We start from the raw sequence: 18,284 nt of genomic DNA on the forward strand, positions 1-18,284 counted from the left end.
AGGAATCCATACTTGCTACACACTACTTTGTCTCAGTGACTTTCTGAAACCTTGTCACAAGCCTTCATACCCACTCAGCCACTATTGCATCTCTCATGCCTGTAAAGCCAGTACCATGTAGATGATACTATCAAGTTCTGTGGCAAGTTCTAGGTGTAGTTAGCATCCTTGGACCACAGTTGCACTGCACTGACGTCTTCATACCTTTCGGGCTGGTCATAGAGAAATGCTCCCCGAGGAGGTTGGTTTTGAGCAAGGAAGACCTCAATGGAATTTCCGGTTCATGCTTTCTGATTTCCAATGAATTGGCGTCTTCAGTGGGTAGGGTTTTCTAGGTGATTCTGGATCCTCTCAAGTTGACAGTCATTGTTAACCACCATAAATATTTTCTGTATTATTAGAATTCATATAAGTACAAAAGACTTTACCTGTGACATTATTTATTTTAAGGAATTAAAATTATTTACAACCAAACTAAATATACATTTCATTAGAAAATTCATTCTGTTTCTTTTCCTTAGGATAAGGAGACAGATTTATCAACAGACCATAATTCTTTGAGTTCCTTAAAATAGTTCCTTTCTCAGGATTCAGATTTGTAACATGAAGTTCATAATTACTCCTTGTTTTTTTTATTGTTGTTGTTATTGTTTGAACTGTGCTTTATCTAGTACTGTGCTTTATTTAGATAAGGACAGATTTTACAAAGATAGTTTTTTGTTTTGTTTTTGGTTGTGATGCTGAACCTGGATAAGCCTAAATTGTAATGGGATATGAACTGCTTAATTTTGATATATAGAGAAGCTGATTTTATTTTATTTTTATTGAAGATTGCCTAATGTACTTCTGAACTATAGTACTAACCCTAGGAATAAATACTTTCAATCTTGTATTCATAGAGTCTAAAGCTGTTTCACAATCTAGAAACATTCAGAATGGAGACTGCTAGATTTAATATCAGACCCAATAGGTTCAAATTCCAATTGCACTACATACTAGGTGTCAAGTTTGAGCAATCATCAGTACTCCTCAAATCTCTGTTATGCCTCCTGCCAAATGTGTGACAGGAATCATGTGACCTGTTTGTTAGTGCTATAGAGAGTAATGAATACAGACTTAGCAAAGCCTCTTCCATACAAATTATTGAGCAACATAATTCCTGAATAATGTAGAAGTAAATGGATGATATTAGTTCTCATCAACTTCAAATGAAGTCCTTCCTGGCAAATATTTTAATCAAAATAACTCCAAAACTTAGGGAATGATGATGGGGAGGGAGATTTGGCCCCATAAAGAATCATCCCTTGGTCATGTGCTTTATAATTTACAAAATATTTTCAGAGCCAATGTTATCAGATTCAACTTGTAGACAGAACAGATAAGAGTCTTGTATGTTTTCACATGAAATTGAAGACTAAATATTCTGAGAGAATGTCCTGCAGATGTATGGCTGGTTAGTATTAATCCAGGATTTGGACCTTAGTCTTCTCACTTGCATTTTAGTGTCTGTTTCCATTTCACAGCCCCTATGATCTAAACAGGAATTATTAGTCATTGAAGAAATAGAAAAATGTTCTATTATAATACTCAGATAGAGCTTGTATGTCACTGCTTCACTGAAAAGGTAAGATTAATTCTGCTGCGTTGTAGGCTAAATGAAATTACCAAAAGTTTTAAAATATTTTCATTTTGTAATTTTTATATTCTTCAGTTGAAAACATACATTATCTTTAAGGAATATAGTATGATGTTTTGACATATGTATACAATGTGGAGTGATTACATGAAGCTAAATAATCTGTTACTTCACTTTACCTTTTTGTGGTGATGTATTTGAAATGTACAATTATGAAATTTTGAGATTTTTTGACACCTGGTATTCCTAGGTTGCCTTGACATCTAAAAATGTAATTAGTTGTATTTGAAGAAAGGAAATATGAGAGAATTGTGGCAAACAAAGCAATACAATGCTTTTTCCCCCACACTGCTCAGGTCTTCTTTGCTGTATTAATTGGGGCATTCAGTATTGGACAGGCATCTCCAAATATCGAAGCCTTTGCCAATGCAAGAGGAGCAGCCTATGAAATCTTCAACATAATTGATAATGTGAGTCTGACCTGCCTGTGGACCCATCTACTAAAGCATTTTCTAGTTGAGATAGTTTCAGCATCCCTTTATCTAGCTAATCAAAAAGTTCCATATAAAGCCATCACTGTCACTTAGTGATCTCCTACTATTTTCTTCTGTATAGAAGCCCAGTATTGACAGCTTCTCAAAGAATGGGTACAAACCAGACAACATTAAAGGAAATTTGGAATTCAAAAATATTCACTTCAGTTACCCATCTCGAAAAGACGTTCAGGTATGGTGACAATTTTCTATTACACGAAAAGTGCATAATAGTTTCTAGAAGGTTGTGGGAAAGACTTGTGTATAAAAGCAACTTGCCGTTGAATTGAAATGGCAGCACATGGAATCTGCATGCTTCTCTGCCTGGGAATCACCCTAACATTAGCTTCTTGCCTGTCTTGGCAGATCTTGAAGGGCCTCAACCTGAAGGTGCAGAGCGGACAGACAGTGGCCCTGGTTGGCAACAGTGGCTGTGGGAAAAGCACCACTGTCCAGCTGCTGCAGAGGCTCTACGACCCCACAGAGGGCGTGGTGAGTGGGCATGCAGCCAGCAGCGGTACCACAGCCCATTCTGAATCTGTGATTCTAAAATGTTGAAACCACACATTCTATTTCAGGTCAGTATCGACGGTCAGGACATCAGGACCATCAATGTGAGGTATCTGCGGGAAATCATTGGGGTCGTGAGTCAGGAACCTGTGTTGTTTGCCACCACTATCGCTGAAAACATTCGCTATGGCCGAGAAAATGTCACTATGGACGAGATCGAGAAAGCTGTCAAGGAAGCCAATGCCTATGACTTCATCATGAAACTGCCCCATGTGAGTTGTGCCTGCTCTCTCCCAAGGGTCAGGGAGTAGAGCCCTGGCCTGATTCAGTCCATGTGAACTTAGGAAACTTCCTTAGAGGGGAAATCAGTTTACTGTGGATTTTCCATGGCTCATCCTACCAACTAAAGGTAGATATATGTTGCCAAGAACTGGACTGTATTGCTGGTGAGGCTAGAGTGATGATTATATCCCAGTTTGAAATGTAAATTGAGTAGTTTGTGGCTTACTCCATTTTCCCGATCTTTTTGTTTTTTTAATTGTAGAAATTTGACACTCTTGTTGGTGAGAGAGGAGCACAGCTGAGTGGAGGACAGAAACAGAGAATCGCCATTGCTCGTGCCCTGGTCCGCAACCCCAAGATCCTTTTGTTGGATGAGGCGACATCAGCCTTGGACACAGAAAGTGAAGCCGTGGTTCAGGCTGCTCTGGATAAGGTCTGTGAGCTTTACTTACAAAGGTCTGAATTATAAGAATGATAGTATTCCATTGTTTAGTCTTCTTAATCTTGGTCTTCGAAAAGAAACTTTTGATAGGTTTTACTAGCTGTTACTAAGGAAAAGCACCAGGCTTCCAAAATCTTTTTATTGTTGTCGTTCAATTTCTGTTTCTTCTATATATTTTTTAAAAGTTTTATTTTCTTATCTATATATCTTTGTGTGTCTGTGTGTGTTCTCATGTGTGTGCAAACATGAGAGGAGGATATTAGATCTCCTGAATCTAGAATCACTGGAAGTTATGAGCCACAAAATGTGGGTGCTGAGAATTGTAGCTTACTCTTAACTACTGAGCTATCATTCCAGCCCCACTTCATTTCTCCCTCCCTCCCTTCCTTCCTCCCTCTCTTTTTCTTTCTTTCTTATTTTGAATTACAATAAATAAAATTTCATCAAAAAGCATGTCAACATTTTTTTATTAAAAATGAAAAATGGAGACTCAAGTGAAAATTAGTCTTCATTTTGATCATGAAAATTTAGGGAATAGCACTACTAATTTGGTTTTAAGAGTCTTTAGTATTGTTAAGCAAAGGAAAATATGAGTAGAAGTCACTTAATGCCACTTGAAGACTATGGAATTGAAAAGCTCCTTTCCCAGGAGAGGGCACACTGAGTGATGGGGTTGGAGACCTACTGGTCCATGAAATGTCCGTGACTATGGCCAGAGTTTGGTTTTTTGAGAAACATTTTCTCTGTGCCATCCTGGCTGTCCTGGAACTTGCTCTATAGACCAGGCTGGCCTCAACCTCAGAGATCTGCCTGCCTCTGTCTCCTGAGTGCTGGAATTAAAGGCGGTGCTTTTTGTTGTAATTATTCATGTATGAAAAGCCAAGTTTCTCTTCTTCAGGCTAGAGAAGGCCGGACTACCATTGTGATAGCCCACCGCTTGTCTACAGTTCGAAATGCTGACATCATAGCTGGGTTTGATGGTGGTGTCATTGTGGAGCAAGGAAATCATGAAGAGCTCATGAGAGAGAAGGGCATTTACTTCAAACTTGTCATGACACAGGTACAGTGGAATCTAGAAGTGTCCTAGTTTATTTTGACGATAAGCTGATGTCACTATATTTAAAGTATAGATAAATGTTACTTGATTGCACAATCTTGGAACGTAGCAGAAGAGTACTTAAAGATTTGTTAGAGCATGGGCCTGCACCTTTAGATCCAATCCCGTAGCTTGACTCTGGCCATACTGGCCCCTTGCTGTCTCTAGGACAAAGGGTAAAAAAGCACAGTGCTTCTAGATCCTCAAGACATCTGTCTTTAAAGAATCAACATAAACTCAAGACACTTTGCTGACCCTTCTCCTCCCCTGAGCAAATCAACACCTCTTTTACACGTAAAAAACTAACAAAGTTATGGCAGCAAAGACTTCAGTGGCAATGCAAGTCTGTAAACTGTACTCCAGTGTTGTTTCTGGACCCAAAGGTGCAAGAATAAACATATTCCGGGGATAAAGCATATTTACATATACACTGAAAAATTATTTTTTAAGTCTCACACTTTAAAAAGGATTTATTCAGAATTGTGAATTGACACAATCTTGGTTATGTGATGCAAATCTACAACATATATGACACTTTATAAAATTATTTTTTAAGGATGTGATAATGTTTGCTTGTGAAAAGGTGAATTTTTTCATTGCCTTCTCTTTCATCTTGTGGTTTGCCTCTTTTGACAAATGGCTTTACATTAAAAATTGTTAGCAAATAAACAAAAAGAAGCACTGTAGTGGGACTTGATGATTCTCAATTTATGGTACATGGTTCCTCTGTGCTCCTTATCACATACACTGTGCTGAACTAAATCATGTGATATAAAACTTCTTGCCACTTTGAAAAGGTTATAAAAACTCTATCCTTTCTTTTGTGTTTTGGATTGGTCCAAGATTCCTCAGGGACAACTGCTGGAGTGGTACTTTGAAGGTGTTCTTTCCCTCTCCCTCTCTCTCCCCCTCTCCCTGTCCCCTCCTTCCTTCCCCTCTCCTCCCCTCCCCTCATCTCTCCCTCCCTCTTCCCTTCATGAGGAAGCTCCTGACTTCTGCTTTAAAGTGAAGCTTCTCTTTAGGGCCAGTTGTACTTAGATCTCCATGAACTGTATTGTTTCTGTCTAACTCTCTCCCACCCACCTTGAGGCCTTGTGGCCCAATCATAGCCTTGAGGACCTCTTGGAAGGGAGTTATAATTATGCTCTAGTTTCCTTTCTGGGCAGACCTCTGCTGAATTGCTATTTTTATATAACAGTATTCAGGACTAGTGCTTTAGATTGACATTTTTTTTCTTTTTTTGGAAAACAGAAGCACCAAAGAAGGATAACTAATGGGAAAAAAATTAAATTGGCCTATCCACCATAATAGTTATTAGCCATGTGTGATAGTGTACATTGAATAGTGAAAATATACAACAAATTCTGAAGGCTTGGTACAAAAAAGCTAATAAATTAAAAAAAATTTCATTAAAAATCTAAAACATTTCAGTCTCTTTTGAGTTGCTGTTTACACACTGGTTCAAAATCAAAGCTGATTGAACCACATGTTCCCAGGGAAGAGATGACTAGAGAAAATACACAGAAGGCTTGTCATCTTATTCCAGTATATTCACAAAGAATCTGTAAGGTTTTTCTCCCAACATATCTCACAAGAAGGAAAAGTAGTTTAATTTCACCCCATCCTTTGATTTAAGTAATTCATATTTTTCTTGATATTTATTTTCAGTGATTAATTTCCATTATTGGAGCTTAACCTATTCATATTTCTTATGTATTTTAGACAGCAGGAAATGAAATTGAATTAGGAAATGAAGTTGGTGAGTCTAAAAATGAAATTGATAATTTAGACATGTCTTCAAAAGATTCAGCATCCAGTCTAATCAGAAGGAGATCAACTCGCAGAAGTATCCGTGGACCACATGACCAAGACAGGAAGCTTAGTACCAAAGAGGCCTTGGTATGGACAAAGATGTAATATTATGTCCCAAATCCTCCCCTTGAGCCCTCCTAGTTGAGTGTGCTGAGTCTGAAGGAGTGGGAACTACAACGTATTCTCTCTACTCCTTTTGTTCTGTTCTCCATAGTGCTACAGAAAACAAAATGGTGATGTTTTATAGTCAGTTTAGGTTTAAGAGTAAAAGTTAATAGCAAGATGTTTAGAAATAGAACTTAGAATATGGAGAGACTATAGTAGGCGTTTAAGTATTACTATTTCTATTATGATTATCCTTATTGGTTAATATTCTTGTCATTTGTTGAATGTCAAGAATTAAATACTTGTGGAAGCATCATTCATTTCTTAAAAAGTAAGGGAGTACTATATTGTATTAAGGTTGTATTTGAAGGCAAATATCCATAACTGATAAAGAATAGAAATAGGGTAAATATTTATTTTAAAAACTTGTACCCTTCTTGTAAGCCCAACACATGAATGGTGAAGAGAGAAAGATTAGATGTTCATTTGAAGCCAGCCTGAAATACACGAGGCCCTGCCTCAACAGCAGAAGAAAACTTTATACACATGGAAAAACTCTACACAGAAAAATCAGTGATAATCTTTTTAAAAAATACCTATCTTGTTGTATATGTTTTCTAGGATGAAGATGTACCTCCAATTTCCTTTTGGCGTATCCTAAAGTTGAATTCATCTGAATGGCCATATTTTGTGGTTGGTATATTCTGTGCCATAGTAAATGGAGCCTTGCAACCAGCATTCTCAATAATATTTTCTAAGGTTGTAGGGGTAAGTGATTATATCCATTTTTATATTACTTAAGAGTCTTGACTAGAAAAATGAATGAACTGTCTTTAATACACACACACACATATACATACACACATATATATGTCTCATATATATAAGTCATAAAGACATTTTCCTTCACACAAATCAACTTGGTTGAAAGTATAATTGAAATTTGGTTTATAAGGACAATTTTGTAATCATTTTTTGTATTAATTTCTATCTAGGTTCCCTAATGGTTTCTATTCTAGGGCCCTGGGCACCCACTCACTGATATAGTCAATGGAACTGGGGAACTCTGTTTTCTATGTTTGTGAACATTGAACTCTGAGCCAAAGTCATGAACAGATCTGATGAACCCAACTGATCTGCCCAGGGGCTCTTTTATGTTTGCCAAACTGGGTTGACAATAACCTGTTGTGTAAAATGCATACTGGTTGGCCAGCATATGAGCAGACCCAAACACTGCACTCACTTCCTCAGACTAAAACAGAAGGAAACAGCTCTATGTTAGTTAGCTTTTCATGACTACAGCAGACAGTTGAGGGTTTCCCTCTTCTTTCAGGCTACAGGAGATTGAACAAATGTTCTCACACATTCTAGACAAGTGCTGCACCACCCAGCACACCCCTTGCCATTTACTATTTTAATTTGGAGACAAGGTCTTTCTAAGCTGCCCAGGTTGGTCTTGAGCTTGTAGTGTAGCCCAGGCAGAATTTGAACTTCAGATCTTTTCTGTTTTCAGCATTCTGTGATGGCAGGCATGCGTTACCATGCTGGAATCTCAGAGAAGAAATACAAGAGAAGGGAAGATTTAATTTGCTCACACTTTCCTAGGTTTCAGGCTAAAGCAGTCAGCTGCATTCACTGTTGCAAGCCAGAGGCATGGCATTGTGATGGTAGATGCATGTGGCAGAGCGGCCTCTCTTATGGTATCCGGGAAACGAGAAAGATAGAAATGAACAAGGAACAAGGCATATTTTTTTTCCAAGACTCCTTCCCTAATCATGATGTGATCCACTTTCTCTATCAAGGTTCCCACCTCCCTATAATGCACATACAGTGCGTCCATCCATTGATGAGGCCTGAGCACTCATAGTACAAACACCCATCTGTGACTAGACCCACCAGGAATAAAATCTACCAAATGAGCCTCTTGTTGGGAGACTTAATATGCAAACTATAACAAGTTCCCTGAAGGTGGAAGCGCACATGCTAGGTCTACTTAATTTTAACAGCAGCATTTAAATAACAGTTATAGTCTAAACAGTCATGCTCATGGTTTACTGACAGAAACAAATCAGCAGACATAGTACTGAAGACATATTTGCCTTACTGCTAAAAATCTTTTGCAGACAGAAACATCACCATAAGAAGCATCAAACAAACACTACTCATTGTACAACCAAAAATACATAACTCTTCTAGTCTACCTGTACCTTCTTAGATTAATACTCATGTTTAGTATGTCATTCAAGAAATGTTTGCTCAGTGTCCAATTTGTGTAAGGTATTTTTATAAGCTATGAAAATACTAAAAAGTAGGGGAAACATCTGATTCTATGGAATACATTATAGAAAACAGGCTAGCAAACATATTCTGTAAAGTGTAAGAAGAGCAAATATTTTAGGCTTTGCTGGCCGTGTGGTTTCTGATGCAAATAAGGGTAAGTTAGAAATGGGTCTGCCTGGTTTTGGACCAAAAAAGAAAAAGAAAAAAAAAAAGAAAGAAAAAAGTCAACAATGACACTTAGGTTTTCCTCATTCTTCCTGCAGAGATCCATTTGGAGACTGACAACTGGCCCATTAGCTCTAAGTAGATAGGCAGACAACCATCTGCCACCCTGTAAATAGTGTGCTCTGGGCCAGAAGGCTTGGGTTTCTGTTCATTTCTTCCTGGCTTTTTTTTTTTTTTTTTTTTTTTTGGCTTTTTTCGAGACAGGGTTTCTCTGTGAAGCTTTGGAGCCTATCCTGGCACTCGCTCTGGAGACCAGGCTAGCCTTGGAACTCACAGAGATCTGCCTGCCTCTGCCTCCCGAGTGCTGGGATTAAAGGCGTGCGCCACCAACGCCCGGCTCTTCCTGGCTCTCTTGAGTAGGTTAATATATCTCTGCTTCACTTTCTCTCTGTAAATGGTGAAAGTAATGTAGCAGATGCCCCTGATGGAAGGCCCAACACAGGTGAATGTGAATTCAATCATGCCTAGCATTTAGTACAATGTGGAAATGACTAATCAAGATAATTGAGTTGATGTTTTCTGAAAACTGTTTTTCCTTTTTATTAAGTGTAAAGTTTTCTGGCTTGGTTTAGGAATGTGTCGCTCTTGACTTAACCCAGAAGAAAAGGCGTGTTTTCTTTCCCTGTTGAATGATTGTGCTGTGAGTTCTTTCAGCTCCAAACATCTTTTTAGCACTTCTAATCATCTCTGGAAAGGTTCCCCTGTGAGGCCTCAATCAGTTGGCTGTCACTGCCACCTGGCTTTCTGACTGTCACTCCTACAAGATATACTGGAAAAGGTACCTTTCTCTCTGAAAGGTTGAATGGATGACACATAAATACATTCTCTCCAGACACCTTGAGATACGAAATGTCCACATAGTTGAGTTGGGGCTGTAGCGGTCCCTCAATAAAATGCTTACTGTGAAGCATGCAGACCTGTGTTGCTCCTCACCACCAGTATAAAAGCCAGGGCTGGTGACGCACATTTGCAATTCCAGTGCTGGGGAGATGGAGATAAGAGGATCTCCCAGGACAAACAGGCAAGTCATTCTAGCCTAATTGCCCCTGGTCCAGTGAGAATCTCCATCTTACAAGATGATGTCTCGGGTCTGGAGATTGGCTTGGTGCTTAGGAAGAATTGCCCCAAAGGACCCACAGTTCCCAGTGTTCACCTGATGGTTCACAATCATCTGCAACTCCAGCACAAGGGGACCTGAACCCTCTTCTGACCTCCAGGGAACCAGGCACACACATAGTGCACATACATACATTCAGGCAAAAACTCATACACAGAAAAATAAAATAAGTAAATCTAAAAAGAGTGGAAAATCCTAAGCAACCACACACAAGCTTGACCTCTGTGCTCCATACACGTCTGCTCAACCTGACAGACACACACAAAGAAACAACTCAGAATACAGTCTGTTACAAGAAAGTCAAAAGGAGAGTATTTATTTGAATTTTTCTCACAAAGAAATACGGCACCAGTTTCTCTAGGAGGAACACAAGTGCAAAGAATGTTGGATGAATTTGTGAATGACAGACCAACCCCCGCCCCCATGCCCCAACAAAGGCAGAACGCAGGTACTTTAGAGGCTGACTTTATTATAGAAGCTAGCTCTGTTCCTGGAACAAAGACTGTCCCAACTCCTAAACTTCATAATGTATTAAATGGGGCAGATGAAGAATGCTTTCGTAGTGATGGAACTAACAACGCTTCAAATTTTTTTAATAGGTTTTCACAAGAAATACTGATGATGAAACCAAACGACATGATAGCAACTTGTTTTCCTTATTGTTTCTGATCCTTGGGGTCATTTCTTTTATTACATTTTTTCTTCAGGTAAGTGTCTTATTATCACTTCATCCATTCAGGTCGATTTATGAACATGAATTATCCTTATCATAAAATTGTTTCTCTCTTACCATGGCCAGTGATAGCCAGATTGTTTTTTTATCCTTTGGCTAGCCTCACCTTCTGTTTCCCAACCAACCACGCCCCAGATGGAAACAGTGATATGATCATATTGAACAGATTATTCTGTCTACCACAGAAATGGAAGACGAGGTCTCAAGTGCCTATTTTGGGGTGAGCCTGAGTCACTTTGGATGTACATTCCACTGGTCAGTTTGAATAGTCAGAGAAATGTCTTCCTGTATTCCAAAACAAACAAGCAAATAAATGAAACTCCAAACAGGTCACAGATTTAAAAGGTTTTCAAAAGCTTATCAATCTCTTACAAAATGAAAAAAAAGCCTCAGTAATGAAAAAATGAGTCTTAAAAATCCTAAGAAATATGAACAAGATATTTTACAGCCTGCAGACCATTTGGCACAAATACAGTTGTAAATGAACTAAACACTCTTGCAGTGTAGTGTGGGAAAGCATACAGTGTGGACTTTGGTGTTATACACAGGTGTGCAAATATGTATTTGCACATATACACAATTGTGTGTCTGGTAATTTAGGCTGTCTAAGCCTCAGTTTCCTTATCTGTAAATGGGAACAGTGTTGCCTCTTGATAATTTAGAGAGCTCATGTGACCAAGAGTTCAGATTGATTTGAGGTGTTACGTTACTGCTTACTGAGTAAAATGTAAGTAACCACTGATTTAATGCATCAAATTCGTCCACATGTATTTTTTAGCAAAAACTAAACACATTTCTTTATTAAACACATTCTAAGTATATATTAGGGTTTTTGTTGTTTGTTTGTTTGTTTTTTTGGTTTGTCAAGACAGGGGTTTCTCTTTGTAGCCTTGGCTGTCCTGAAATTCACCCTGGAAGCCAGGCTGGCCTCGAACTCACAGAGATCCACTTACCTCTGCCTCGAGTGCTAGGATTAAAGGGGTGCACCACTGCTACCCACCTTATATTAGTATATTAACAGTTAACACACATGTAAATAATCTCAGTTAAAATGAAATAGGTTTCTTTGTTTAACACATTCAAATATATCAATATTTTAAGAGAAAAAAACATTGTTCTTAACATAAGAACACAAAAGAAAAAATGGTGTTTGTTTACTAAATAATTAAAAGACTCATTGTGGAACTTGACCTTGGTATAGTAACACTGCCTCTAAGAGTGTTCCAGGTGTGTGAAAATGAACACTTCCTCCATGTGAATTTGGCAAGAGATTAGAAATGAGGCAGCTTTAAGCAGGTCACTTTTGCTTTGACAGCTGGGATGGTACAATACAGGGAGAGAAAGCAGTTCCCTCACACTTGGGCTATGGTGCTGAGACAGTCATTCATGACTGCAAAACACATTAAGAACAGTGAGTGGACCCATGGACTTCCAGTGTGGAGACAGCCAGGGGCTGGAAAGGATAAAATGTCCAGCTGGTCATCTGAGAAACAGGACAGGAGCTCACACGGAGTCCATTCCTGCTCCAGACACTCACAGACCCTGATTCCCACTGTGTACTGCATTTGAATCTCTGGTTAGCCTCTTGTGTGATGTGTTCTCATTCTCCTAGGGCTTCACATTTGGCAAAGCTGGAGAGATCCTCACCAAGCGACTCCGATACATGGTTTTCAAATCCATGCTGAGACAGGTATGGCTGGTGAGGCTTGTACTCTGGGGTGAGTAGGACTTCTCTTGTGTTCTGTGGACACAGACTGTAGGAGTACTGTCCAGTTCCTTAGATAGAGATCCTGCATGGGTCTCCATCAGCCTCCTCTTGCTGGTGAGCCATCCATAGATGTAGGCTACAGACCTGTAGCCTATTTGCTGCAGGCGAGCATAAGGAACCGGACTGTGTTGAGACTATTATGTCTCCTGATGGTTCTCTATCGAGGCAGTGGATACCAAGATGGCCCTCTATACTTTGTTCTAGTGCAAAGCTTGAGAAATGTTAGAAGAGATCTTCGGTGCCTTCTTTTTCCTGCACACTCAGAACATGCTATCTTGACTCTCTGAACCCGGGAAAAGTTTGTACTACTCTTGCCCAAATTCCGACTCATTTTCACGGCCCACTCCTCACTGTTGAGATTCTTTGCTGAGGCAAGACTAACGGAGTAACCCAAGTGACAGGACTATTAGCTGGTCATGACTTAATATGAGTGCCTGTTACATTCTGCACATTAAGGTCTTAACTGACAATATTGTTAGCAGTCCTGTTCAAAGTGGAAAACTTCAGCAGTCATGCAAATGTTGTATGTAATCTTAAATCTTCCCTTTCGAAATTATGAGTTACCACTGTAAACTGATGCTCTTGATACAGAGGTGGCCTACTTTTTTACATTAAGATGAGACGTTGTTATCTACAAACTTGTTGGACCACATTAGTAGCATCCTGGGATGCATGAGACTCATGAGGTATAGATTGGACGTACCTGAAAGCTGTCCCACAAGACTAAGATGTAACACAGAGGTTGATCCTGGAATCCATTCAGGTCCCAATACTGAAAAAAAAAAAAAACCCAAGAGTGAGAAATACCAGTTTCTTGTGTTGAGATTTCCAGAAGACAGTAATTTTCCACTCCACTTACAACTGCTTATATAGAAATAGTTAGCTAATGGCATCTTTATACAAATAGCTAACCAATGATAGTCACAGTTGAAACAGAACCTGATGGGTGAGAGAGCACTGTTTTATGGAAGTCTCTCCCCTTGGACTCCTCTCGTTGTTTTGAAGATAGGGTCATTTGTACCCAAGTTTAACCTCAAACTCACAATATAGCTGAGCATAATATTGAACTCTGCCTCCCAAGTTCTGGGATCACAGCTTTCAAGCTGTATTTATAACCTAGATTCTACTTAAACAGTCTCAAAGTTGACCTTGTTACAGCACCATGTGCCCCATTACCCCATCAGCCTCCATGCCAACTATCAGGTCCATTATACTCGTGAGCAGAGCAAATGGTGTGTGTGAACAGTACAAACTGTTATGGACAGCAGGCATATCAGAGCCACTACTTAGGAAGTATAGTATTAACTTTTGCAAGGTATTCAAATCTGAATGACCTCTCTCTTTAAGGATGTCATGTTACAGTGGAATAACATTTAAATACCTAAGTACTAAAAAGTCAATTGATATAGACTATAATTAGTTATTTTCTAGCTTTTCAAAATAAAAAGGTACAAAATCCTTAATACAAGTTACCAATTCAGGTAACATCTTAAAAACTAAAGTTATTTGTGAAAGACATAAATTCATAATTAAAATCAAAATGTGTTTATTTTAAAATATATGAAGATGTTGAGACAGCTTAGCCATTAAATGTGCTTGGCCTGAATTTGATCCCCAGAGCCCACACGATAGAAGGACAGAACCAACTCTCACAAACTGTCCTCTGACTTCCATGTATGTGCCATGGCAAGTTTGTGCATCCACACATACAATCAATCATTAATAAATGTAAACAATGAAAACATAAGAAGTTTTACAAGTGAAATCCCTTTTTGTGTTGTATATCCTTTTTAAAATCTAGATTGCTTTTGACTTGTTTTTCATTCAGCTCGTTTATTCTGCCCTGACTAGAGTTAACTATCTGCTGTTTCCCGTTTTTCTATTCTGATAGTCACACTTTAGTATTTCTGAACTTGAATTTTTATTTTTCTTGCCCCAGCAGGCTTACTACTTCATATCTACTCCTTTTTTTTTTTTTTTTTCTGTGTAACCCTGGCTGCCCTCACCTGTAAGATAAAACTGGTCTGGAACTCAAAGATTCACCTGCCTCTATCTTCAGAGTGAGTCCTGAGACCTAAGGCGTATGCCACCACTGCCCAACTCCATCTCTATCTCTAGCAGTTGTTCAGACTCAACTCTTGATAGCCCCCCTCTTTGTCTAACGTCCCATAAGCCTCCTCGATGGTTTCATTACCTCCATCCTCATCTCAACCTAGATGCAGTTGGGTTCTTTCAGGGAACAGTCTCTATGTAGTATCTACAGTTTCGGAAGGCTGTTCATGGTATGCATGCCCCACCCACACCACAGAGGTCATCTTCAGGGCACGATAGGTAACTACACAGGCTGGGGAGGAGAGAATTAGAGGAATCCCAGCAGGATGTAATTCCCTTGTGTGTGTCAACAGATCAAGTAAGTATGCCTCAGCCTTGGGGCCTCTTGGAATGTTGTATCTTTCTCCTCTTAGATACTTTCATGGTCTCTGGTGGCACATTTTTTTGGAAGGGACTTCCCTCTCTCTCCCCTACTCTGTAAAACAGCACCTTTCTCACATCTTTGCCACGGTGTTTGTCACCATCTGAGATGGTGTGTGCTTGTTTCTGTGTGCCTTCCAACCCCTGAAGGAAGTCTTGAAGACATCAGTAACTTTGTTGTTAGTGTTCATTGCTCAACACTTGGAGTCAGGCTTTAAACAAAGTTGAGACTGAGACATACTTTTGGCAGATGAAATAATCTATTTTTGTTTGTTTTTAAAACCACTTTCCTGTCTGTTGACTGTTACACCCTGAATGCTAAATGCAGAGGATGCCAATGCTAAACAAAGTGTCTCTGTCACCTTCCTCCTGGAGCTGAAGTCTTATAAGTAGGGCTTTAAGATAACAAAATCTCTTTGTGCCACAGGATGTGAGCTGGTTTGATAACCCTAAAAACACCACTGGAGCATTGACCACCAGGCTCGCCAACGATGCTGGTCAAGTTAAAGGGGTATGTGCTTCCTTTCTGTGGGTGTTCATCTCAGTGCTGTGTAGGCTTAGCATGGGACTGACTTCCTGGTAACCATTTCAATACTGCAACTAGTTATCTGTGTTAATTACTTGCCTATTGCTGTGGTAAAACCAAAGGCAACGTATAGAAGAAAGGGTTTATTTGGATTTGAAGTTCCTGAGGGTGGAGAGTAAACCATGGCAGGGAGGGGAGACAGCAAGAGGCGGGTATGGCAGCAGGAACAGGGACCTGAGAGATCACATCTTGCTGTAAGCACAAAGCAGACTGGAAGTGGTAGGAGGCTTTAACCTCTCAAAGCTGGCCTCCAGTGATGTCCTTCATCCAGGAAGACTGTACCTCCCATAACTTCTCCCAACAATACCACCAGCTGAGAACCAAGTGTTCAAACGCCTGCAGCTTTGGGGGACATTTCTCATTTAAACACCACAAGTTCTGTTCCCCAACTATATCAAACTCTTTACAGTAAATACATTAAAATCCAAAGATTATATACTATATAGTGTATAGGTAGCTATAAATTTCCTTTTATGTTTGCTGTCAGTCATAACATGAAGAAGATGAATACCAATAATTAGGAAAGGAAATATTTGTGGTATTCCCAGCAGAATCACTCTGTTTTCCATGCTCAGTTAATGTTTATAATTGATGTTTGGAGAAAAAGGGATAGTGTAGTTGTGATCTAAAACATAAGAGACACTGCAGTTCAGTCAGAAACAAAGAAAATGTTCTTAAAATTCACAGAAGAAAATGAAAGCACATTAAAACTGTGGCATTGACAGAAAGAAATCTTAACAAACTATAAACCTGAAAGTGTGCTGTTACCTCAATCCCCTGTTGACGGAAATGGAAACTGTTGAACAATCAGGTTTTGATTTTTTGGATGAAGTGGAAGTTTCTTGCCCAGCTACATTTTTTATAGCAAAAATCTGGAACAGTGTTGAAGTTGAGTGGACATGATCTGTGCCTTGTGATTCTGCCGTGAGCCTTGTCCCCCTTTGTCCCAGTCTTTCTGAAAGGCAGAACTACACATACTCCTCCATCTAACAAATAGGACCAGTGATAGGTGAAATTGTGAATTTGAAAGCACACATTACTGTGGAACTGCAGCATAAATATCAAGGATTATTGTTTATGTGACTCTCTTTGCTTAAAGCAAACAAATGACAAAACCCATGCTACAGATACAGGCATATAAACTTAACAGAACAAACGGACACTGAATGAATTTGGAACTTCCTCAGACAATTGTCTTGCTCTTGTGGAGCAACACAGACTGTAGATGGTTGAACATTGTATGTTGTACTTCTGGTTGTCCCAAGGACTGTCACTTATGGTGGGAATGAAAGTCTGATGGCACTGGTCTTGAGAGACTGGAAGAGAAAAAAGATTACAGATGGACATATGGTTAAAAGACTTCATAAAATATGAAAGAGTCATGGGGTAATGGAGAAGATGTTAAATTTTTACTTTCTATTTTTTATGTTTATTTCACTTTGCTTATACATCAAGGACTTTATCGTCACTGGAACTATCTTGATTTGCGTGTGTGCATGTGTGTGTGTGCGCGTGCGTGCGTGCGTGCGTGCGTGCGTGCGTGCGTGCGTGCGTGCGTGCGTGTGTGTGTGTGTGTGTGTGGTCAAGGGCAAGCCCTACATATGCCTAAAACTTAGAAGCCCAGAGAACTGTCTCTACTGTGTCCAGGACAGATGTTCTGAGTACTTCTGTCCCTTAGTGGCTTCTATGTCAGATTGTAGATGCTGGCAAAAGGGCACCCTAGCACATCCCTGTGGGGCAGATTCTCTCTAGGTTGTTTCACTTTCACAAGAGAAACGTGGAGAGCTGGCTTTTCAGACACCTGTACTCTCTGGCCAGTGCCCATGCCCAGTTTAGCAAAGGGCCACTTCATCATAATTATATTCAATGATTATACCAAAAGCAACAGCTATGCTGTATTCTCCATGCTATAACTTTCAACCCAGTTTCAGCTTCCTACTGAAAACTAAAGTGTATAAAGGCTCATGGGAGTTATAGTACTTTCCCCTAAGTCCCAGTCTACTGATTGTGTCAGATAGGTATCAAGTGATACAGGTAGGATAATGCCAGAATTCGGAATGAAGGAGAGGCTTGGGTTATTAATCAATTAATCTTCTCAGTTTTGGATTTGGGAGGGATTTGTCAAAAGTGACAGGGATGGCCAATGACCACCCTAGACTACACATCATAATCTTTAGTGAGACCAGCCAGCCATGCTCAAGTGAAAAAAAAAATTAGTTCTGGTAAAGGACGTGTGCTGTTTATTTGCAGAGGAATTAGGTGCCGGGGACCCAACAGGGATATGAGATTGTATGAGGTACCAGAGTAGTTCCAAGTAGAGTAGATGGACTCTTGGACACTCCTGGGACTGTGCTAACCTGAGTGGATTAATTACTGGTTTAGAGCTGGGAATCGCTATAAAGTAGTGAAAGGCATGTATTGTGACCCTCTGGCATTCTACCCACAGGTTCTGCTTTATCCACTGCAAACCATACTCTCTAACTTTCAAATCTTCATTTTTTTTTTCAAAAAAAAAAGTGTTTCAAATAGGCCCAAATAAAAGGCAGGAGGATCTCTTAGTTCATAGGCCAGCCTGGTCTACAGAGTTGAGTTCCAGGAGAGCCAGTGCTACACAGAGAAACTCTGTTTCAAAAAACAACAAAACATAACAAATAAACAGAGAAAACAAATAGGCCCAAATATATTTG

At 39.5% G+C, this 18,284-nt stretch overlaps 1 protein-coding gene and 1 long non-coding RNA gene across 3 annotated transcripts in view; one reads left to right on the plus strand and one right to left on the minus strand.

Annotated features, from left to right (window-relative positions):
- Abcb1 (ATP binding cassette subfamily B member 1) overlaps positions 1 to 18,284 on the plus strand; it is a 72,517-nt gene that overhangs the window by 38,097 nt on the left and 16,136 nt on the right. Inside the window, exons 10-20 of the mRNA NM_001243988.1 lie at positions 1,993 to 2,106; positions 2,252 to 2,362; positions 2,536 to 2,661; positions 2,748 to 2,951; positions 3,224 to 3,394; positions 4,302 to 4,463; positions 6,222 to 6,398; positions 7,038 to 7,184; positions 10,638 to 10,745; positions 12,384 to 12,461; positions 15,439 to 15,522. Coding sequence (NP_001230917.1) covers positions 1,993 to 2,106; positions 2,252 to 2,362; positions 2,536 to 2,661; positions 2,748 to 2,951; positions 3,224 to 3,394; positions 4,302 to 4,463; positions 6,222 to 6,398; positions 7,038 to 7,184; positions 10,638 to 10,745; positions 12,384 to 12,461; positions 15,439 to 15,522 — 1,482 coding nt within the window. The remainder of the gene's footprint in view (positions 1 to 1,992; positions 2,107 to 2,251; positions 2,363 to 2,535; positions 2,662 to 2,747; positions 2,952 to 3,223; positions 3,395 to 4,301; positions 4,464 to 6,221; positions 6,399 to 7,037; positions 7,185 to 10,637; positions 10,746 to 12,383; positions 12,462 to 15,438; positions 15,523 to 18,284) is intronic.
- The window catches only part of LOC103164106, a 42,328-nt gene continuing 34,371 nt past the window's right edge, over positions 10,328 to 18,284 (minus strand). For both annotated transcript variants that reach the window (XR_003480318.2, XR_003480319.2), the window contains exons 4-5: positions 16,366 to 16,913; positions 10,328 to 13,311 (exon numbers count right to left, since the gene is read on the minus strand). This is a non-coding gene — a long non-coding RNA (uncharacterized LOC103164106). The remainder of the gene's footprint in view (positions 13,312 to 16,365; positions 16,914 to 18,284) is intronic.

This window comes from Cricetulus griseus (assembly GCF_003668045.3).
Source record: "Cricetulus griseus strain 17A/GY chromosome 1 unlocalized genomic scaffold, alternate assembly CriGri-PICRH-1.0 chr1_0, whole genome shotgun sequence".
Taxonomy (NCBI): Eukaryota; Metazoa; Chordata; class Mammalia; order Rodentia; family Cricetidae; genus Cricetulus; species Cricetulus griseus.